Raw genomic sequence first — 23452 nt, forward strand, 5'->3', positions numbered from 1 at the left:
TATTAACATTAAGAGACAAACCCAGGAGCAGCTTCCCACCATTTTAAAAACTAGAGATTAACAAACTTCAGAAGTGAACTGATGGTGTGCCTTTCCTTCCACTCTCCTCTTTCCTCCTCTCTGTCTTGCTCAATGTTTCTTTCACACGCCAGCGTCGAGATTAAGTGCAGATGTAAGAAAAGTTATCACACCGTAGACTACATGACACCCACAACCCCCTCCTTTCCTTGGAAAACAGTGTTATATTCACAGATGTGTACACTTACAGCATGCAGAGTCAAAACACAGATGTAGAAATAAGCAACGACAACAGGACTGCAGGACCACATCCAATAGATAAGGGCCAAACCTCGTCTTCAGGATTAAAATGCACACACAAAAACACAACACTATCTGATTAGAATCAGAGAGAGCGAGGCTGTGAGCAGGAGAAGCAGCTCACAAGCGTTTGGAGACGCAGCTGGACAGATGAAAGTGAGAGATGGGGAGAAGAGGAGGAAGAGAGGGATCCTGGAGGCTTAACCGCTGTAGCTGCTCTTCTGAGAGCATGTCAGGGATAACAGCAGTTAGTCATGCACAAATCCATACTGCCTGGAACACCCACAGACAGATGCGTGCTCATGCAAGGACCTGTGGTTGGGGAACACAGACACTGTGTTTGTGTTTACATGTGGCAAAACCCGTATGAAAAAACTGAGGATCAAGTTAGAAACCTAAGGGTAGGAGGGAAGACATGTGGTCACGAAGTAAGAAGAAAACTCTATCTTCTGTCTGCTCTTAGCCAGTTATCCAAAAGAGATCTTTCAAATATTTCAGGAAAAAAAAAAAACTGCCCATGTCTCACACACCTAAACATATTAAAGTAAATGACAGCGGTGATAAGGAGCAAGCAAAGACTGGACAAGCTCAGTCTACACCTGGAGCGAGGATTTTGCTCCAATAACAAAATCAGTTTTATCTGCTTTCCTTTCTGTCCTGCTCTCACAGTTGAAGCTCTACAGGAAGCTGCTCAGAAACCTCAGCAGCATTACAATCAGCTCTTCCCGCTGCTAAAGGAGAAAGCAAAAAGGGGAGGGGAATTGTGGGCTGTAATCAAAGAAGAAGGGGTCAAAGCAGCTTGTGTCTGAGCCCCAGACTCAGAAAAAAAAAAACACACTTCTGAATTCAAACAGGTCTCGTTTCCTTTCAGTCAACTCCGTCCTTCTATACAAGAACCATGAAGGCCATTGTTGAGGATGGGAAACTTAATGAGGCAGCTCTGCTATTCTCTTATTTCTTCTTTTTTTCCCCATCAGAGTGACATCAGAGGTAGGCTGGGCTACTCTGGAAAAAAAAAAGGCAATCTCAAACTCCCACACCCTCATCCCCCTTCTCCTCCCCTCTCTTCCTCCTCCCCCTCCCTCTTCTAGTCTCCCCCATCCTTTGTGAAAAACTCAAGGCATCAGCCGTCAGAGCTCAGTCTGTTGAAGTGGCCGGCTATTGAACCATGCCCCAGCCCGAGCACCAGGACAGCTGAGTCCACAGGGAGGAGCACATCTTTGGAGGAAGTAGGGCCTTGGCAAAAAAAAAAGACCTCATATTGTGATTTTCAGCTGCAGGACAGAAGGAGTGAGTGGAGGGGAGCACCTCAGAAGACTGGGACAAAGAGAGAGAGAGATGAGTCCTGAGCACTGCAGCTCGGTGAAGACACAACACAATACACACGTGAAACTATAACTGCAGGAAACACACCCCCACTACTGGTAGCAAAAAAAAGGTAAATGTTGCCTGAGTTCATTCTGTTTCCAAGTTTGTTTTTGGAGTGCATGTGTCAGCATGACTGTGTGTGTGTGTGTGTGTGTGTGTGTGTGTGTGTGCGTGTGTGTGTGTGTGTGTATGAGTGTGTGTGTCTGGGCAGCTGTGAGCGCTCTGGCTGAGAGGTTGGAGAGGTTAGGACGTTTCGTGACTGGAGGCTCCGGCTGCAGACAGAAACATTTAGCAACGCATCTTTGGTTTTCCTCTGGAATCTGAGGCCTGAGATATACTGTGTACAGCATGCTGAGAACTGTATCATGTGTATACGTTTAACACACGTGACCTCCCAAGTAAGGGATGTGTAGGATGTCATTTGTGTAGGCAAAATACAGGAATGGATTTATAATGTACAGTGTTTGGTGATTTTGGCATTTCCATTGTGTAGACTCTACACTCTACTGAAGGGTAAATTTTGATATTAAAGAAATCCTTAAATAATGAAGAACTGTTTAGTCATCTGTGTCTTAGCGCTTTCTTCTAAATGTATTAGGGAGAAACACAACAGCTGTTAAACTTTAACTAAAATTTACACTACATTCAACCTGAAGAGAAACAGAAAGTTAAAGAGAGAAGAGAGAAAAAAAAAGTGACAAGAAAGAAAAGTAGGGCAGTCCAGCAAAACACTTGAGGGAGGCAGATCTGATCAGATGGAGAGATTTGAGCTCTGGAGCCAGGCTTGTTTATTTTTTCTCGGCTTTTGGTTTCCTAATACAGCACCATCTGAAACTGGCCACTAACAGGGTTGCGGGGATGGAGCCGAGTTAACCTGGTGGAATCAGGGTTACATCAATAATATTACGCCTAATGAGGTGGTGACATGTCTCTCAGCGCATGTGTCTCCTTGTTACATATGGGGGTCGGGAGATCATACGCCGAGACTCACAGAAAATACATTGTAGTTTGTGAACGTTAACAGACTGTAAGAATACAAGTTGTGTTAAGGGGGGAAAAAGTTATGAAACAGTGTTTTCCAACCCTAACCACATCCTCTATCAAATACACCCCACGGACATAAGACACTTCAGTCACAACCTTGCCATGATAGCAAAAGCTTTGAACACTAACAACATCAATCTGGGGCACTTCCATATCACCGACTCGCAATTATCTTCAAATGTTTTTACTTACGTCCTGGTCTGTTGGTGATATCTGTGGAAAATACTCTGTTCGCTACAAAAGCCACATCTGTGGAAGCTGTAAACGACCATGAGACAGTGCTGAGCGCGAGCGCGCGCGCACACACACACACACACACACACAGACACACACACACACACACACACACACACACACACACTCTTTGTTTGAAGTAAAAGGCAAAAATGAGGGAACGGCAAAAGGGCTAAGAAAACATCTCATGAGCTTGCTCGTTTTTCCCGTAGAGTAATAAATCAGAATATCAATACCTCCAATAACTCAGCCTGGAAAATAAAAAAAATAATAATAAAGAGGAGGAGGGAGCAGCTGTCTGAGAAACATCCAGAACATTCCGTGCCGGAGCGGCAGCGTTTGGCCCTCGGGTTCACCTGAAACTCCGGGGGCACGGGGGACAGGCCTGGGAGAAAGCTTTAAATGGGTCATTACAACCAATCCACACATAAACTAACTATGCTGTTAACCCTCACACTGGTCTATAAATCGCAGGGTTTCTGTTTGATGTCTTTCCTGTTTTAACATTTTAAAACTCCCAGGACAAGCCAATAAATAGCTGTCAGGTAGTGCATGGTAGTCTGTCGGAGCCAGTTAACCGCTGCCCTTTCCCAGCAGTCCGTCCTGTCGCAGACTATGTTATAACGCAGCAGGAGATTGATAGCTCACTCAGCCAGCACCAGCCAACTGCGGTTTTCGGGCGATGGGCATGCAGCCAATCGTATCTCAGCATTTGACCTGAGGCTGTGTGTGTGTGGACCCTTCACAGACGCAGATGTGTAATGGACAGCCCGGCTGATCTTATCAGTAAAACACATATAGAAGCAGACACAGATAACACACACAAAGGATGCAGACGTGGGCTTGTCCAAAAATGCTGCTCTTACACTGTGCTGACCACATGTGGTTAAATCCAACCACAGCAGAGCAAGCCGGACACATTATATTTCTTAAAACTCGAACCTACATTAGGAGCTACAAGGCTGCCTGTAGCTATTGGATTGTGTGAAGATTAACAAAAAATTACAACTGTGGGGAGGGGGGGGGTTGGGGAGGGGGGGTTGTAGCAAAAAGTCTCTAGCTGCAGCATGAAGCTCATTTGGAATCCCTCTAATGAGAGCTTGGACACAGTTGAACGGACAGGTCACCATAGGGAGGAAGAGGTCAACCAGGAGGTCGAGAAAAACAGACAAGAGAAGTGGAGGCATGTAACTAAGTAGAGCCAGTAGGGAAATGAGTGTTTAATGCTGTGTGTGTGTGTGTGTGTGTGTGTGTGTGTGTGTGTGTGAGAATTTATGTGTTCTTCCTTGCTGATTCAACTAATAGAAAGCATGTGCAGTCTGCAGTATGAGCTTAAGGTGAGGTGTGACTCAGAGGAGAAATAAAACCAGGACAGAGTAAGAGTGGCTACGAGTAATCTCCTAAAATTAGAAAATTTATACCATACAGCCAAACAAACATTTACATAAATGCTGTAACATTTTAATAACCCTCTCCCTTCCCGGCTCTCCGCTCTCCCCTGAACCTCCTCCAGCTCTTTTTCTGACGCTTGAAACCTTAGCAGCAGCAGCATGTGTTCGTTCAAAAGCCAAGTGTCACTTTACGAGTTTGATACAATCAGAGAGAAAAGCCACCTGAACGGGCGAGGTAACGGCTAATCTGTCAGTCTGGGTAATACTGATTGACTGAGGCAGACACTAGTTTAAGATGATGTCAACTGCTGGGATTTTGTTATGCAAGAATTATTATGCTTGCATGTATCATTGCAAGTGTGTGTTTGTGGTGAGGGGCAGGTTGTGTGTTAGTTCTGCGATGGGGAGGGAGGCAAGAGGATGAGTGTCATGGAATGATGGAGCAGGGTGCTGGAGAGTTGCGAGTCCTTATCCTGCCAAAGTGTGACAGATGGAGAGGGCCGGCCTTACATGAACTCTGTCCCCCTGGATTCCCCCCCGAACATTAGAACGCCGTGTTTGTGCATATATGTGCGTGTTGTGCAAAAAGAGGAAGAGGGGGAACCCGTTCCTTCACAAAGACCGATTGATTGCAGGAGCTGTGGAGCGAACGGGTGAGGAGGAGGAGGGGAGGGGTGAGGTAGAGGAAGGGTGGGGCTGCACCCTAATCCCATATATAGACCTCTGACCCCAACTTCAGCCCACGTTTAGAGTTTCACTACAGAAGAAGGAAAACAGATGGGGGGCCGTGGGGCCTCAGGGGGGTTTTGAGGGGCTCCGTCCTCAGTAATATAGCATCATGAAGGTAGACAACTCAGTAGCTGGCTGCAGAGCAGGAGGCAGGAACCACTTCAGGGGTTTTTATAGCGCTGGTTGTGTTGTAACCACAGGCTAATGTCTTCCTAAACAGAACCACTTAATCTAACACATCATCTTCGTTTTTCCACCTCATCCTTCATTTTCTAACTCTAGAGGGAGGCTCCAATCCCAATTACAAGCTTGTCATGAATGTAGAGAAAATCCTATTCTAGCTCTTTCTATCTGACTTGATTTCCCTTTTAATATTTCCCACATGCAGTGAGTAATGAGGAGATATAAAACAACACCACGAACACTGCACCATAATGTAGTTCCTATTGCACTGTGGTAGCAGTATTCAAGCTCTGTAAAGGTTACTTCAATTTTGTTGATGAGGCATTAATGAGTTTCACCTTGCTGTTCGCGCTGTTTTTAGAGTGTACCGTTTTGCATTGTTGTTTTTGTTTTCCGTTAATTGTCTCAATATGTGAGTGGTTTTACTACTTCCCCGCTCGTGCTGTGTTAACCTCTCCAGCCCGTCCTTAATAACCTCACATCTGAGCTATTTCTTCGCTCTTATTTTAATTCCTTTATTCCAAACTAGTTTGATGGTCTCTCTGTCTGTTCTTTATTTTCCCAGTCGTGGGTCTGTACTCAATTATTTAATCAAGCACTAGAGAATGAGTGATTGATGATGATTTGTGTATTTGAGGGACAGTGGAGTGTATGAGTGGTCATGTAACTCAGCTCTGTTGACAAAAACGGTGGCTGGTGACATCATGTATGGATGAGATGCTGGGAGGAAGTCGGCCTCTGGCCGTGTACCAACAGTAGAGCTGGCTCAGCTCCATGTTGTTTTATAAAACAGTGCTGATGTATATTGTTACTCCACTTCAATTCCAAACCCTCTTCTCTCCTTCGCTCACCCCCTTTTTGTTTTTACTTTTCTCTCCCTCTTTTTTCTGTCCAGTGATGTTTTAGGGCACTTTGGACTTGTTGTGGGAAAGTCTGAGGACCAGATGGGGGAGTGGAAGCTGGGGATTTTGAGGCTGGGAAATACATTGGCTACAAAAATATAAATACATTTTGTCCAAGTCTTTCTCCCCCAGTTTTTTGAAGCAATCCATCACACTGCAGACTGACACATCATATTTGGTAAATCACTGCAGGAGCTCTGAAACCCACACAGCAGTCAAAAGCTACCTCTGGCAGGATGACAGCCTGAATCTAAATTTGACACACTCATGATCACCACAACAGATTTTCTCTGCTTGTATTCATTTAATGTGAGCACAAAGCATCAGACAGGACAGAAGCCATCAAGTTTGATTATCTGACTTGTCTTATCTGTGCTGCGTCTTCTAAAACTCTGGGTGTACATATAACAGTTAGGTCCAACTAGCTATAACTAAGTCCAATACAACAGGACTGTTCATGAAGGTTATAATGATCAGTTTTTGTTGAAACTGGGTCACAGAGGTGTTGACTCAACTGTACGGTCATGTACATTGTGGTTCTGAAGGTAGGATTTATTGCAGTCGTTCTATTAGACTGCAATAGTTCTAGCTAGGTGTATCTAATAATGACTTCATGTAATATGTAATGTAATGAACATGTAATAAATACTGTATGATAGTGACATTAATGGGATTCATCCCAAAGAGCACACACCTGCAGTGAGCTGCAATTTTCCATGGCAGCAGTTTATACTAATTGTTAAGCAGTTTGTCTCGGCTCGGACCACAAAAAGATGCTTGCATTCTAGGAGGCTTTTTTGCCAACACATACAGAGTAACCTGAAGCCACAAGTGTGACATATGGCTGCCTTTCTGAGGTAACAACAAACATTCATTATGCTGTTTAACCAACAAGGCAGAACACATTTTTCCTGTCTAGCAGTAACGTAGGCAGCCGTCTGGCTCAATGACTTCTCTGGTCATTTCATCAACATGCAGAAAAGAATTATTTCTGCCTCCTGCTCAGCTCACCATGTACAACATCAGCTCCAAGACAGAAACCCAAGGCATATGAAAACCAGTGTCATCGCTATATACGAACACACCTCCAGAGTGAGTGTGGGTGAACATAGCTAAAGCAAGCCTAACTCTATCTGAATATAGTTAGTTAGCTGTGGGCATTATCGAGGCAATCAACAACACTGGCGTGCACAGCTGAGCCGATGATCACAGTGAGCATTGTGGATGATACTTTGCACTTTTTGTGTAGGTCTGTGTACAAAAAATAAAATTGTGTGCAAATATGGGTACATGTGCGAAAACAAAAATAACTGTGCACATTTGTGCGTGGAATTAATCTGTCAGCATGGCACTAAGCTCTTTAATTTTAACATTAGATGAATCATCCAAGAAACTCCCCTCCACCGTTCAAGTCAAAGAGCTGTATTCAGTAAGAACCAGCAGAACTGTACATCTCAAACAGAAGAGCCTTAAACTGCAATGAGACAAACAGCGTGAACTAAAACCACAAGCAAAATATAGAGTACAGCCAGGACTGCAGACGTATATGGCACATTTGACAATTTGACTTTAGAAGATGACAGAGTCGGTCTAATGGGCTGAAACAGTAACATGATTGCGTCTTGTTCAATTGAAAATTATCCCCAGTTGGACTAAAGAGTGTGTGGTAAAAAGAGCAAAGGAAGTAGGTTACACATAAATACTGTCTGTCCTTAGACTGTTCCAATAACAGCCATAATAAACCAAACTATAGCGCAGACAGACGGTGAAAGACACAGAGAAACAGGGGAGAGGGGACACTTAAAAAGCCACTGTCATATGTCTCCTGACTATTAATAACTATTAGTGGGGTGAGGACCCAGCAGTGCACTTAGGAAGACTTATGAAGCTCATGTTGTTGCCAAAATATCAGGCAGGCGGAGTGAGAAGCCCGCTGCAAATCCTTTATTCCACTCAAGAGTTTCCCAGGGATGTTATGAATACAAGAGCTGTTTGTCAGTAGGGCTGAGCCAACAAGTAATTTAATAAATCCTATTGATAACAAGGAGAAAATTTGTTTCAATTTCTCTTATTTGCTGTACTGCTTACAGTCTATGGCTTTCATATGTAGCTGCAATCTGCTGCTTAAGTGATTTAGCTGTAGCCGAAAGACCTGGAGAGAAAAGAGGGGAAGGAACACAAAAGTAGAGAGAAAGCAAAGAGGAAGGAAAGGAAAGTAAGGAGGAGGGGGATTCAACAGGGAGGAAAGTAATTACATGGAAAGAAACAGGCAGGGAAAAGAGTGCAAATTTGTCGAGGCTAAAAAAGGAATAGGAGTATTTCATCTGAGAGAAGCTCTGCCTCAAGTTATGTTCATGATGCCGGGCCAGGAAGGGGAAAAAGGGCCATGACCCACTTTCTACCACTATTAGTCTCTACTATCTTTAAAGAGGTACTGCACACTTAAACGTGTTTTTTGAGTTGTAAACTAAATTATGTGATAAAACACCTCAATGCTGGTGTTAATATTGACATTAATCACAAAATTTCTATAGAAAAAAAAAATGTGTGAGGTGTTCAGGCCAATGCTGACACAGAGTCGACCGGTTGGGATTTATCTATGTCATGACATTTATATAAAAAAGAAAGTTAACGCCCTCTAATGAGTGTCAGTCAGTCTCCCTCACGTCCACTGACCCACACACTCTGCTGAATTTTTGAAACAAGCTGGGAGAGAGGGTTCTAGCAGGATTTGAGGGTGTAGTTACCCTTTAATCCACTGATGTCTTTTCTATCCTTTTAAATCTTTGTGCTTTGTGTCTGCCTTACAGCCCGTCGCTCCTTATCTCCTTCCCTTGTTGCATCTCTGTAGTGTATCTGTGCACATAGCTCAGTGCTCCTCTAGGTTCTGATCGTAAGTTACATTTCTCTGAAGCACCTCACAACGCATCTCCAGCTACATAATATTCAAGAGTTAGAAACATGTGAGGGAATATTGCTCATTCATGCCAAGGCACACTACGGCAGAAATGCAGTACTTGACATGAGAGGCAAAAGCAAACTTTGGTCAGCAAATGGAAATAAAACAATGCACATGTTACATGTGCTGTGGTGCACTTGTACTTGTATCTACAAATCAAAGACACAGCGTATTGGTGTACTGACTGCAACTATACTTTGTGAAGGCACATCCGCATGCATAAAGTTTTACTCCCACTGGTGAGCACTTCATGTTTTCTGCTCAATAGCTACCAATTCCCCCAAGCACTTCAGCAGTGTTTAGTTTCGGTTTGTTGGGGAAGAAAAAAGAAGCCGCTCTGCTTGTTCTGAGGAAACACTGTAAACTTTGTACCTTCACAACACACTGGTGACCTCTCCATGTTCCCTGGAATGTCTTTGATATGCTGTGGTTCCTTGAAGGAGACTAGGCCCCTCATACTCAGAACCACCACCCAAGAGGAAATCAGGCTCCGGAGGACAGGAAAGAGGGGAAGAAAAGGAAGGATGACAAGAAAGAGATGGGAAATTAAGGAGGTGATGGCTGATGGCTGTCCTGTTCATGCTTAGGGGGCATGTAGATGACTGTAGATGATGCTGAATATGGACACTTTATGGAGCTTGCAGCAACAATAGAAAGCCAGTCATAGTTTGGAAGAGAAGACGCACTTGAGAACTGATACTGCTGATGCTGCTGTTTAAGTCATCAGCAGCTCTCACTGAGGTCAGCAAGGATACAGTACCTGGTTACGCTGTCAGACTTACCGGCTGCTGGAAAAACACACAACCATGAAAATGAATAACGTCTCTGGATAGTCATGCACACAGTATTCAGTTATACAGATGGACACACAAGCTTATGCATACCAGCAAGAGTGAGCGCACACACACACACACACACACACTACAAATCTGCTGTACTAGCTGTAATCCTGTCCCCTCTCGACATTGTTCCAAGTGACAGGATTGCCAGAATTCCTGAAGAACCACAATGGCGTCATATGGGAGACACACAGGCCCTGAGTTTCAGGGTGGAGGTAGAACTTAATGATGTGGCACTGAGTAAAGTGACTGGGAAGAGAGATTGAGTGGATTAGGAGGACCAGACAGCCTTGGCCTTGCGCAGGCCCAGGCCAGGGTGTTAAATGGAGCAGTGTGTATGTCTGTGTGTGAGTGTTTTTGTGCTTGTGCATTGATGAGAAACAGAACTAAAATCAGCAGGGACAAGAAAGAGGCAAGGGAGTGCCTGCAGTCACCCCTCAAATTAGACATGGCAGAAGACAACTCTCTCCAGGGTGTTGTCCTGCTTTCATCTCACACCCCTGTAGTGACAGTCAGTATGTGTGTGAAACACAAATACTACCTCCTACTGAACATTCCCGTTGGATGTATGGAGCCACGTGGAGCATTGAGCATATTTAACCTGCCTCACAGGAAGCTCAGATCAGAATCAGAATCACAAATACTTTATTGATCCCCCGGGGGAAATTATACAGCTGCACTGGAATTAGGGGTCAATGCGTTTTACTAAAGGGGGGGTACTGTGCAAGTAGATAACACTGTTGTACGGGACAATAAGGTCAAATCTCTAAGCAGGAAGGGAGGTCTTGAACCCTCTTAGAGGTCTTTTTGACCAAATACTGAGAACATGAGGACATAAACTTGGGAAATGAATCAGAAGGTAAGAGTTCCTTAAGTGATTTCAGTTTGCTTCTCCATCGCATCTGAACAAGTGTGAAGATAAGGCAAATCATGAATTAAAAAGCGATTTTATGTAATTTTGCATGCTGATGGTGAATCAATGTTGGAAAGAAAATACAGAGGCAGAAAGGCAGACTAAAAACAACGGTGAAGCAATAGGTCGGTATTAAAAGAAGAAAAGAGAGAGTATTTTATTTACTTTTAGTGTGCACTGCAAATCCTGACTTATTGGACCATCAGACCGTACTAACTCAGGAGCACTGGAAGGCAGAAATACAGTATGGCCCAGAACAAAAAGTTCCTGTGTTCCTAAATTGCTGGATTTCTAAAAAGGGTTCAAGAGGATGGGAGTTTGCTAGAGAAAAGAATAATCTTATTCCCAGACTAAAGAAGATGAAGTTAGGGCAGGTACCAAAGATAAAGCAACCAGCAGCCACATAGCAGACCTCTTAATGGGGGTAAACCAACAGGACCTTAGAAAAATGGGGTGTCTGTCAGCAGGGGAACTAACTGAGATAGAAAGCAGACCTCGTCCTGTGGGCTGGACAGCAAATATGTTCTCTCTTTCAATCTTTCCACACAAACATCGCAATGTGGAACAATCCCCTGACAACTCCGCTACTGCACACTGAGTGAACACTTTCCTAAACAATTACTGATTGTCTGTGAATATTTGGAAAAAGTGTCAAATACCTTTTCATTAAAATCTCATGGCAGTAATTCCCTCTGCTCTGGAACAGCATACATTCAACAGCCCTGCTGTTTACACTCCTTTTGTTAGCCTTTGCAAACAAAGAAGTGTCTGTTTCCAAGTCCTAACTCTTAAGATCTTGTATTCTTGCAGGAAGGCATTGGGGGGATTTGGAGGGAGCACCTGGAGGGAGCACCAGTAGCTGTCCATCTATCAATCCAACGAGCCTGCAGAGATGCAGGGGCTGATGTGGAGCCTGTGTGCCCTGCTGTGCCTCTCCCTCTGGGAGGAAAGTTACTGCAGGAGCTCCAGGGAAGCCCGGAGGACCAAAGAGCTTTCTCTCCACAGGAGTAAAAGAGCCCCCATCGACCCTGATGCCAAAAAGTGTTCCTACACCTTCCTTGTCCCTGAGCAGAGAATCACAGGTTCAAAGTTTAACTTGTTTTTGTAGTAAACATTTAGTTATTAATCATATGGCTGTCTTCATTTAATGCTCCCTTGATTTTCTAAAAATCTAAATAGCTTCTTGGTAATTGCCTAAATAATTCATATCTGTCTTCAGGTCCAATATGTGCCAGCACCACAGGCCCTGAGCCAGACAAGGACAGAGTGACCCGTATGGACATTGCAGATGTGCGGGAGGTGCTCAACAAACAGCGGCGTGAGATTGAGACGCTGCAGCTGGTGGTGGATGTAGATGGTAACTTGGTGAATGAGATGAAGCTGCTACGGAAAGAGAGCAGGAACATGAACTCCAGGGTGACCCAACTCTATATGCAGCTGCTGCATGAGATCATCAGGAAAAGAGACAACTCTCTGGAGCTGGCCCAGCTGGAGAACCGCGTCCTCAATGTGACCTCTGAGATGATGCGACTGGCTTCAAGGTACAAAGAGCTGGAGGCCCGATTTGCCACAATGGCCGGTGTGGTCAACAACCAGTCCATTCTTATCTCTGCACTGGAGGAGCAGTGTCTGAGGACACTGGGACGCGGTGAGCTGCCCGTAGTTCCCCCACTGGTACAGGTGGTACCGCAGAACATACCAGTTAACAATCGTTTCACCAATGAGATACAGAGGGACAATAACAACAGGGCCTTTCCCAGAGGATCACGCATGGACTCCCCTACTGCAAGCCCATTTGGGATTGACCCTCCGCCGCCACAGGGAACACTTACCTCTGATGGTACGTATCAATTTGTACCAGACAGGGAGATGATGAAGGAATAAGTGACTCAACACTGTAAAATAATCAGGGATTCAATGAGGATGGTGAGCAAAAACAAAATGTCCTTTTAAGTCCTAATTCATTGTACACTCAACTACTAAAGTACAATTACCTAAGGACTGCAATTTAAAACGTAATTTACCGCAACAGTTGGTATTGCTGAGGCACACTTGGCTCATCCTTGGCATACTACAGAGGCAGTGAAATCATACATTCCTATAATTCCCACTTGGCTGCCTGTGTTGGCTGCACTGCACTGAGCATATGTACTAAATTAGTAGGATGTGGATTAGGTCTCTTTGAATGGCATTAAAAAGACTTCAGAAAAACAGGAATATATATATTTTTTATTAGTTTATTTAGCAGGGACAATGAACGGTCATTGACTGTCACAGAGTTAGCTGGATAGCTAAATTTCATCAGCAGTCCACTGCAAGGCTTCAGTCAGATTTACATCGAGTCTATGCAAGAAATAAAAGGGGCAAGGTAGAGTCAAATAGAGCATGCATCTGATGGACTAATCCACCAATGTTTCAGATAAAATCCTCTAAAATAGATCAGCCTCCTCTGTATTTTTCTCACAGAGATTGACTAATTCTGACATCTGAGAAAAATCATCTCTAATATGATAGTAATTTGCAAGGCTAGAATGCTACTTGGAAATGGCCCCTAAAAATTGGTCAGGGCTGTCGTATTTTGACTGGCGATTAGACTATGGCGGGGAATGTTGACAGGGGTTATACAACCAGATGGTGAAATGGATGAAATCATTCATAACATCCCTCAGACAAAAAGGGTAATAAAAGACGGCCTGTTTGAATACTGACAGGGGAGTCACTTAGGGTGACATAATATGGTTCACAGATGGATGTTGAGGTGAAGGATACTTTCTTCCGCATCTGATTAAATCAGAATTTTAAATCTCTGGATAAATCAGACACTAAAAGACTCTAGTTAAAGATATCATTACTATCTTGCTACTTGTTATTATATAAAAAGGCAAGTACTATTTAGTAAATCAATATGCCAAACTACGTAAGTCAGCTCTTTATTATTATTAATTATTGCATTTTTAATAAAACATCAGCTTACTGTTAATGCCATGCCATTACAAGGCAACAGTGTTTAACAATACTGTTACTGTCTATATATACACATATAATATATAATGTGAAGTGTGTATTTAATGTATTTAAAGTGTCTGATAGGTGTTTTGTCATGAGGTTGTCCATAATCAATTCTCGATCCTCCAGAAATCAGTTTGACTGAAACACAGCTCTTCTCTGAGCTTGCAACACCTTCAACCCACTTTAAGCACTAATAATGATAGGCTTTCAAGCTAAATGAGCAGAAGAGCAAAGGGGCCACATTTTAAACGCCTCCATGGAGAAAGAAAACTAAGGAGACACAGAGAGATGGAAGAAAAAGAAAGGCAGTGAAGTGGTTGGGTGAGGTAGAATGGCAGGAATGGCAATGACTCCACTTAGATGACAAAAAGGAGTGTTCTCATGGTTATTTCCAGCTGTGTAAAATAATTCTCCACCTACTTTACAAAGCCCCTGTTGAACTGTAATTTTAGCTTTGTATTAGTCAATCATAGCTCATTAGAACTGAGAGCTCCAATGCAATAATCCTCCACTTCCAAAGGACTCATCCGTATCATAGTTGCAATGTTAAGCATTAAGCTGCTGCTTTCACAAACTGCCAGAATCTAATTCTTGTCTATGGCTGAAACAAAGCCCTCAAATTGGACACCCTTGGTTTATCTTCAACCAAGAAAAACCACGGAAAGCCAGGGATGGATCATATTTGTTTTGGTGGCCAACACATCATTCTTCACCATTTACTTTTCAGAAATAGAAAAACACACACCCCAAAATATTTCTACCTCTTGTCTCCATAAAACATATTTACCCAATTCATTGTGCCAAGGATGGATACTCTCAGTGATAAATTTATATAAGATTTATTCCACTTATTTCTTTTCATTTTCCATTTGATTGCCATTGTTGAGTATACATGGATTAATGTACACTTTAACAGATAGTATGTAATCAGAAAAGGAAAATAAGTAAACCTTCAACCCAAAACCAAGCCACAAAAGACCACTAATAGGTTCTCTTCCATGTAGGTTCACTTCTACTGTAAATACACATTACCTGACCACAGTTTGGTCTAGTTGAGCCCTTTGTAAACCACTATGGCTCGATGACTTGGTTTCTTTTTAACCTCAACCCCTTAAAGCTTGGTTGAGAGAAACTAACAAGTGACAGAAAAATAGAACAGGGGAATAAGTTAGAGAACTCTCACTGACAGGTCTGATGAAGACATATCATTACTAGAAAAATACAAGCTTGTGCTGGGGAGTTTTAGGTATCTGTGCTGGGGCATTACACTGGGTCCCTATGTGCTCCTAAACTCAGCTGAGAAAACCATCTTCCATTGGCCTTTAGGCCCTGGAGGCCCTCACACAATGCTGGTGTTCATACTGGTTTAATGCATATTCACACAGGGGAAAACAGAGGAAATATGCTGGGTTTAGGTTCAGCTGCTTCAGCTTTGGGTGCAGTGCTACCACATGGCTTCATTTGAAGGCTAAACCTAGTTGAATATGCATATAACAATTTAAGTGCGCACATGCATGTTTGTGTAACTTCAGACTGCAGGATGTTTGGATGGTCTGAGCAAAAGGAGATATTTTCCACAGAATGTGGCCACAATGATACATCTCCTCAAACCATGGGGTCTAGTAGACGTTCCTTCCCAGCTTTGTCTCCCCTTTTCTCTTGTCTGCTGTCTAGAGGCTCATGACTGATGGTGATGACTTTTGCATATGGAATAAAAAAAAGAAGACATCTAGTTCAATTCAAGTACAGTATGGTATATTTGTTCAAACCGACTAATTCAGGCAAAGGATGATTTTAATGGAATCAAGTCCAGTCAGTAACAAAATATATAGATATACTGCAGTCTATAATGCCTTCAAGTTATATGGTAATTTCTGGCTTTTTAAGAGTAGATATAACTCATTTCAACATTTTGTTGCCCAGTGGGGTAATATAGGAGCTATTGTTATGGCCAGATGAAGTGAGACGAAGAGATAAACATCATCAACTATTAAACTCGGGATACTGAAGTATTATTGTTATGCAAATTTCAATGTGACAATGAATTGTGGACCATGATAATATTGCAATAGGGATTTTTTTTGCACATCTAACATTTTAAATTAGAGCCACTGGCACAATCTCTATTCAACCATTTTTTTGTCTTCCACTTTTTCTACAACCATCTCTTCAACCACAGGTCCCTTCAGGGACTGTTTCCAGGTGCGACAGGCAGGCCACACCACCAGTGGAATGTACCTGCTTAAGACAGATGGCAATGATCGGTTGATCCAAGCCTGGTGTGAACATGGCCTTGACAATGGAGGATGGACTGTGTTGCAAAGGAGGAGGGATGGCTCTGTTAACTTCTTTCGGAATTGGGAGAACTACAAGGTAAGTTGAGGGAACTCGTTAGGTTTGATGGGTAAAGGCAGGGTTTAATGAGACAACCTAAGCAGAAATCTGATTCCTTGGGAGGAAAATATCAAAATACCTTTAAGATTGTGACAGAACTGTACCCAAAGCTCTTCCTTTCATATTTCCTAAGCGACCCAGTCTCAACAGTTAATTTCAGGGCCACTAAGCAAGCACTCCATCAATGTAAACAGCTTGGCGGTGGATTTCCTCACACCGAAATCACAGCCAAGAAGAACTAACCAGGGACCTACAAACAAATATACGCAATCAGAGAGTCCCGGTGGACTGAGAGGGAAATACAGCTCAACCCCACTGGAAATTATCCCTTCATATTTTTCTTCCCATGTGTCAGTCTTTGCAATTGAGATATGATCCAGGATCTAACAGAGCAAGCAGGAGAGAGAGAGAAGCAACGCATTCTTTGTAACACCCAGAGCAAAAAATTACACTGATCTCCCAGTTCTCCGTTAAAAATAAGGCAAAGGCAAGAGTTTTGTAAAGTGTAAATCTAAAATTAGATTTAGAAATCAATACTTACATGCTGTTTGGATCAGCGACAGAAATGTGTCTCTGAAGCTCTGCATTTGCTGTGTTCAACTCTCCATCCAACCGCAGCCAAATCACCATTGCCTGTGCCATTCAACTAATTCGTACCAAGTGAGAAACCACAGATCACAACCTTAACACATTATCGTCTCAATGGGAAGCAGATTTGATTTCATTTTACTTGATTGCAGCCACCAGACCTTCTTTAAACTCAGCACTCTAAGAAATCATATTAACCTCACTCTGCTTTACTGTTTGTGTTTTTTGGACATGATTTGCCTTCACTCACCACAGGATGAAAAGAGATCCATTCTTCTACCAGTTAGCCGACCCACAGTGTCGAGTAACTCAGATTAATTCTCCACTTCGTTGGTCTGCACTATATTGCAATGACATTTCAACATGAACCACAACTGACAATGAATAACAAAAGAACATGCTGTGGTGCTTGTCCCCTGCAGAGAGGCTTCGGAAACATAGATGGTGAACACTGGCTTGGGCTGGACAATATCTACAACCTTGGGAAACAGGGTGACTATAAGCTGATGATAGAGCTGGAGGACTGGACAGGGAAGAAGGTGTACGCCGAGTACAGCAGCTTCCACCTGGAGTCAGAGAGCGAGGGTTATCGGCTGAGACTCGGCACCTACCAGGGCAACGCTGGCGACTCCTTCAGCAGTCACAACGGCAAACAGTTCACCACGCTCGATCGCGACAAGGATGCATTTTCTGGTAGGGGGGATGCTGGATGAGTTCCAAATGGTTTTTGATTTCTTGAGCTCCTTCTTTGTCTGTCCATCACGCTCATCTTGTTTAATGAGGCTATCTTTCTCTCTCCACTAGGTAATTGCGCCCACTTCCATAAGGGAGGCTGGTGGTACAACGCTTGTGGGCAGACCAACCTGAATGGTGTATGGTACAGTGGGGGAGTTTACCGCAGCAAATTTCAGGATGGGATCTTCTGGGCAGATTACGGAGGAGGTTTCTACTCCCTGAAGTCAGCCCGCCTCATGATCCGGCCGATCGACTGAAACCTCGGACTGTGGTTCCCTTCAAATGCACCTCAGTTTCCTCCCTTATCTTTATCTACCCATAAACAAATACTGTAAAAGGCAGAGCCAGGAATCCCTGCCATCGCAGAACAGTGCTTTGTAAAATATGAAGGAGGAAGAGACGGTGGCATGTGTTTATGGCCAGACAATAATGACTCCAGCAGTCTGCGCAGTGGCTAGCACCCAAGTTGAACTTAGAGATGAAGACTAATGCCATTGCCCTCCCTAAGTAACTGCTCTCCTCCACCTTTCAGTCTGGAAAGTAATGGTTCATCAAGCTCCCTGGGACCATTAAGTATTACTCTCAAGTGTCCTATTTTACTCACTCTTGTTGAAACTCAGTAACTAATAAAGGGAAACGGTCATTTACTAAAGACATGAGATTTCTTCTGAGCAGCTAATGGTGACTTATTGAAAGTAGTGTTGCCCATACCGAAGGGTACTGGATGTACTGGGATGTTTAACATTAGCAGCATGAAAAACAATGCGATTTAAAGTTGTGTTGGCAGTTAGAATACCTGACCATCAAACGGTTAGAGGACAGGCCTCGCTAAACCTACTGTCTACTGGTTTCTGGGTTTTGTCTGGACTTCTGGGGTTTCCTTCGACCCCAACAGAAAATGAACTTGTGCAACAATGTGCTTGTCCAATGTGCATGTGGCTGAGCTGGCTTTGGTATGTAAATATCTTTGGCTATATTTGTGAAAGGTAATTTAAGAGGTGTGATTCTACTCAGGCCAAATGTTCACAATGTTGTCACTCTGCCGTTCTTTGTTATTTATCAGTGTATTTATAGTAAGTATAGTCGTGGCCATTTTATATCTAGCCCTGTAACAATACAAGTCTTAAAAAATTTTATCCACTGTAGAGATACATTAATAACACTTGAACAGAAGGACACACACAACTAGCTGACACAAATACATTCAGAGTGGATGTGTAGATGGAGGATGGAGAATATGTGACATGCACTGCCTGTTTTCATCCAAGTCAAATTAAATTCTTTTTTAAACACTGATGTCTTTCACTCTCAGCTTCATAGCAAAAGTGGTGTTTAAAATGTAACCCCATCTAACATATTTCCAGTATGAATGTAGAACTTGAAATATTACAGTCTGTAAAATATGAGCTAAGCCTTTATCTGTATAATGGATGATACAATCATCTGAAATCAACACTTCAAACTTCTTTGATCTTGATTTAAGTGCAATACAAACTGCTGAGAAAGACCTAAAGAAGGTCAGAGGGATTTAATAATCTAAGAATGTGGGTAGAATAAAAATGAAACCATGACCACAGTGAGAAAAATCACATAATTCTTGTTCTGAAAAGAAGAAGGCTAAAGCAAAGGACTAAAATGAAAGAATCGAAGAGACAGTAAATGTGATAAAAGGCAAGAGAAAGACAGACGAGGAGAGGGAGGTGAACATTCCTTCCTCATAAAACCGTTGAGCTTTTCTTTCCCTAAAACACAAAAGTGATGGTTCGTCTCTGAGGAACTGTAAGTCACTACAGACAGGAGATGTCTAACGCAAACTTTCTAAGGAAGAGAAGCGACGGACACAGTCAAATTGTTTTAGCTCACATACTTGCGCACACACACACAAACACACACACACACACACAGTGAGCTAACAAAACTGGAAGGTAGATTTGCTGTCAGCCACCTAAAATACTGTATATCCATGCAGTCCAAGAGCCCAGGCCAGACCAGGCCTTGCCTGGCTATACTCCTGACACACAGGACTGTAGGTCATCGGAGCCAGTTGGGAAATGAACCCCTCAGTTGGCTGACTTTTCTGATCTGACACATATGACACCTTACCCCTGGTGATTTAACTTACACTGGTTATTCCAAACAGTGCTGCTTTTGTTCCACAGCTACCTCAACAACAACAACAGCATGTTGGAGCAGAAGGGAGTCAAGGGCCCTTGTGCTGGTTTCTGGCCTCTGTCAGATAGAAATAGCAAATGTCTACTATAATAAGCACAGTAATAAGTATCATAAAGTTACATTATCATAAATATCAAGTTCTTGCTCACAATGAGTAGTGAAATAGTAAACCACCACCATTTACACAGGACAACTTTCAGCTGCATTTTTCACTCACAGAACAGATACACTTGCCTTTTAACCACTGTGCTTCACATATGTGTAATCCGAAGCATCTTTTTAGGCATTAAATCAATATTTTCTCCTCTTACAAATGTAACTACACGATTATGCTACACTTGAGTGCACAGCAGTACGTGGCTGAACCAACTCAGTGTCCATGCCGATGGAGGACTGCAGCTACTGACGTGGCGGGTGTAGACAAACTGAAAGCATAACGAGTTGGGGAAACATTGAAACATTTTAAAATGTGTGCGTTTTGTCACAGTGGAGCCCCCCCCATGCATTTCTGTGGGCTCTTTGTCCGTGCATGATTGGCTAGAGAACAGGAACAAGCTCATCTGAGCATTTAACAGGCGGGCCCTGTGGTGATCGCAGACAGGAGGGGCCTGTGTCTGCCGAGCCTAATAGCAGGTCAGAGTTCACACAGTCGCACACAAATGTATCACTGTAGAAAAACCAAAAGCTTGGTGACTACACAGCAGACACAGGGCTCTTTCTCCAGCCTTGTTATCACCACAGATAAGCATCACACCTACAAAAATGCAAATGGAGCAGAGACAGAAACATGATAGGAAGTCACAACGGTGGCACAAGTACAGACATACACTTTGTAGAACTTAACCTTCCTGTGGCGTATTTAGCACATAGAAAAACACACAGCCCTCTGCTGTGGGTTGGGACTTTAATTGAAGCTTCAACTGGTACTTTGTTTAGTGACCAGCTAGGCAAACACGTGCACAAACACATCAGGAGAAACCCCCAACCCAAGAGTACCCATTACACACATACACCCAGCCAGTGATGCTCTGGAACAAGCACAGCAGCTTTCAGTCTCCCACTCTTTCATTCCCGCTTTCCCCTCAGGGGGATTGGGTGGATTTATGAAGGAGGAGAACGTCCATGAACAAGAGAGTGGCGATTTCCCTCCTGTGTGCCAACTTGGCTCAGTCCAGCCCCGAGGACAGCCAGCTGGTCGCACATCACACATCCACACGCATCACTGACAGGCTCAGACTACAAGGAAACACCATCCCACTCACACATACAAAAGACTTACAACACAAAGAGACTCCACCCTAAGCACAACCAGCTAGGCACACAAACGCTTACCAAACGGAAAGTCTCCCCTGCTTATTCACACACACACACACACACACACATCATGAGGACATACAGTTACACTGGCAAACGTGTGCCGTTTCACAGCATTAGCTTTGCATTCGTCTCGTGGTCTGTCATTACTTCCAGACTTCCATGACGGAGCGTGATGGTGGTTAAAAGTTTCTTTAACGACAAACAGACTTCTCGAGCTCTCTGTGTTTGTGCCTGTGCTTGTTTGTACATACTTGAGCATCTACATTTGAATCGCACAGCAGTAGCTATGATACGAACCTGACCGTAAGAGAAAAAAACGTGGCAGTAAAGAACATCAAAGTCATCATCCAGTCAAAACAAGAACAAACAGTACAGCAATAAAACCCATGTGCACAATACTCATAGTGAGTGTTGTCCTTGAAAAGCTCATAAGGGATTCCTCATGTGTGATGTCATACTGTGCAGCCAAAGAAAGAGGGGGTATAAATATTTAAGCAAAGGACAGAGAAACATATCTTATTTCTCACTGATTCATGCGTTTGTTCCAGCTAAAAAAGGAACTTTGTGATGTTTGACAACGAAGCAGATTTATGTTGAATATTCCCTCTCCTCCACTCGAAGAAGCAGAGAAATATGAAAACACAGACAAACAAACTTACAGAGGCAGCAGCTACAGTGGAAACAAGCAGCTTATTGAAATAATTACTGAGAGAGGACAGAAAAACAGATGATGAAACCTGACTGACTGACGACTGTGGCACTGAATAATCCATCACATAATAATCCATGAGATAATAATACCAGACACACAGAGCAGACAATTTGTCCTTAGATTAACCTTTGGCCCGTAAAGATAAGAAGCTGATAGTAAGGCATCCTTCAAAGAGCAAACCTCATGGTGGTCTGTGAGTGTGTGTGTATGTTTGTGTCTGTTACCTAGGTATGGTATACAAGAGACCATGCTCTGGCTGCTTATGAAGTCTCTCAGACGTTTATAGTTGTCTTCTTTAGACATCAGGTAGTCGAGCCGGTCAAACGTTGCCTTGTCCTTCCGACTCAGCAACTGTGCGGTAAGGAGGGAAAGAACAAAGGGAGAATGGGAATAAGAACATAACACAGAAATAAACAGCTATAATGGGTTAGCAACATATTCGGGCTAGCGGGGATACAATGGAAAAGAGGTCTTCAATTAAAATGACTTAATGTAAGACGCCTTCATTCAGCTGCACTTCCTAATGAGTGGAATCTGATATCCACCAAAGGGCTTTAACAACAGTGAGAGCAAAAAGAAAGAAATGAGAAATGTGCGGCGAGATTTGACTGTTACAGTGTAAAGGCTGGCTGTTGGCTAATTGGCCAACTACTGACACACCATCGATTTTGAAGCCTTTTTCCTTCAACATCTGAAGTTTTTAGTCACCCCTTGACAAATCCACCCCCCCCCCCCCCAGCAATTTAAAAGTGCATGCTGCTGTAGTCAGACCTTTAACCATTCAAGACTGTTTTTATTTGTTACCTGTTAGTAACATAAGTGAAATACCTGGTAATATTCTACTATGCTTTGCAGTTGTCAACGTCAGAATAAAATGCAGCTATGTTGTACAGAATAAAACCATTACTCCGTGGCTGGCTGCTTGTCTTAATTAACTGGCCACTCAAACACTTAGAGAGAACACTGCCAGAGCCAGAGCACAGACGCATGTAGCTTCCCAGGTAGAGACAGACTGTTTCTCTGTATGCTCGTGTGCGTCTGTGGGAGCTACGGATATGAAGTCTATTCCTGCAGGACGGCTGGAGTGCAGAGTAGTTGGCTTGTGGACCAAGGCAGCAGGCAGACCCCTGCACAGCTGATATGCTGATACGGGAACTTTATAGGTTGTGACAATAGCAGAAAGTACAAATGATACTTGCAGAGAAGTGTGTGTGTGTGTGTGTGTGTGTGTGTGTGTGTGTGTGTGTGTGTGTGTGTGTCTGCCCTTCTGTCTTCTAAAGAGGCAGGTGTGCTATGTCCTGGCCAGCAACAGCATTTGCTGACTGGCTAAAAGAATCTCCTGTGGTTTTGTGGACCCGGGTATAAGAAATTTCCACCATTACATCAGAGCATCATCATGTCATTATGTAAGCTCGACATCTTCACTGAGAGCACAGAAACAGATTGGTTGTCCCTCAGACGTTTTTAAAATGGATACTGATGCATAATTTCCTGCGTATAAAAAGGTCTAAAATTGAATAACATGTTCTAAATGTTTCCGCCACCCAAAATCTGATAAAAATCTGTATGAATGTGCTGGGTATGTCACTATGAGACGGACTGGCAGTACAAAGCAAAGGACATGGCCATCTCTCTGAAAACCCCA

The 23452-nt window shown here is 43.2% G+C and overlaps 2 protein-coding genes across 3 annotated transcripts in view; one reads left to right on the forward strand and one right to left on the reverse strand.

Annotated features, from left to right (window-relative positions):
- The window catches only part of ralgps2 (Ral GEF with PH domain and SH3 binding motif 2), a 43243-nt gene that overhangs the window by 6871 nt on the left and 12920 nt on the right, over window positions 1–23452 (reverse strand). For both annotated transcript variants that reach the window (XM_070909565.1, XM_070909564.1), the window contains exon 7: window positions 22032–22158. In XM_070909565.1, coding sequence (XP_070765666.1) covers window positions 22032–22158 — 127 coding nt within the window. The remainder of the gene's footprint in view (window positions 1–22031; window positions 22159–23452) is intronic.
- Window positions 1508–18902, forward strand: angptl1a (angiopoietin-like 1a). Its single transcript, XM_070909566.1, has 6 exons — window positions 1508–1756; window positions 11691–11962; window positions 12100–12720; window positions 16069–16262; window positions 17294–17564; window positions 17676–18902. Exons 2-6 carry the CDS (start codon window positions 11773–11775, stop codon window positions 17861–17863), a joined length of 1464 nt encoding a protein of 487 aa, XP_070765667.1. The 5' UTR covers window positions 1508–1756; window positions 11691–11772; the 3' UTR covers window positions 17864–18902.

Source organism: Enoplosus armatus, chromosome 7 (genome assembly GCF_043641665.1).
Source record: "Enoplosus armatus isolate fEnoArm2 chromosome 7, fEnoArm2.hap1, whole genome shotgun sequence".
Taxonomy (NCBI): domain Eukaryota; kingdom Metazoa; phylum Chordata; class Actinopteri; order Centrarchiformes; family Enoplosidae; genus Enoplosus; species Enoplosus armatus.

Coding starts and splice junctions, on each gene's coding strand:
- angptl1a (XM_070909566.1), top strand. CDS start 11,773: ATGCAGGGGCTGATGTGGAGCCTGTGTGCCCTGCTGTGCCTCTCCCTC. Junction 12,721..16,068: donor GGGAACACTTACCTCTGATG/GTACGTATCAAT, acceptor CTTCAACCACAG/GTCCCTTCAGGGACTGTTTC. Junction 17,565..17,675: donor CGACAAGGATGCATTTTCTG/GTAGGGGGGATG, acceptor TCTCTCCACTAG/GTAATTGCGCCCACTTCCAT.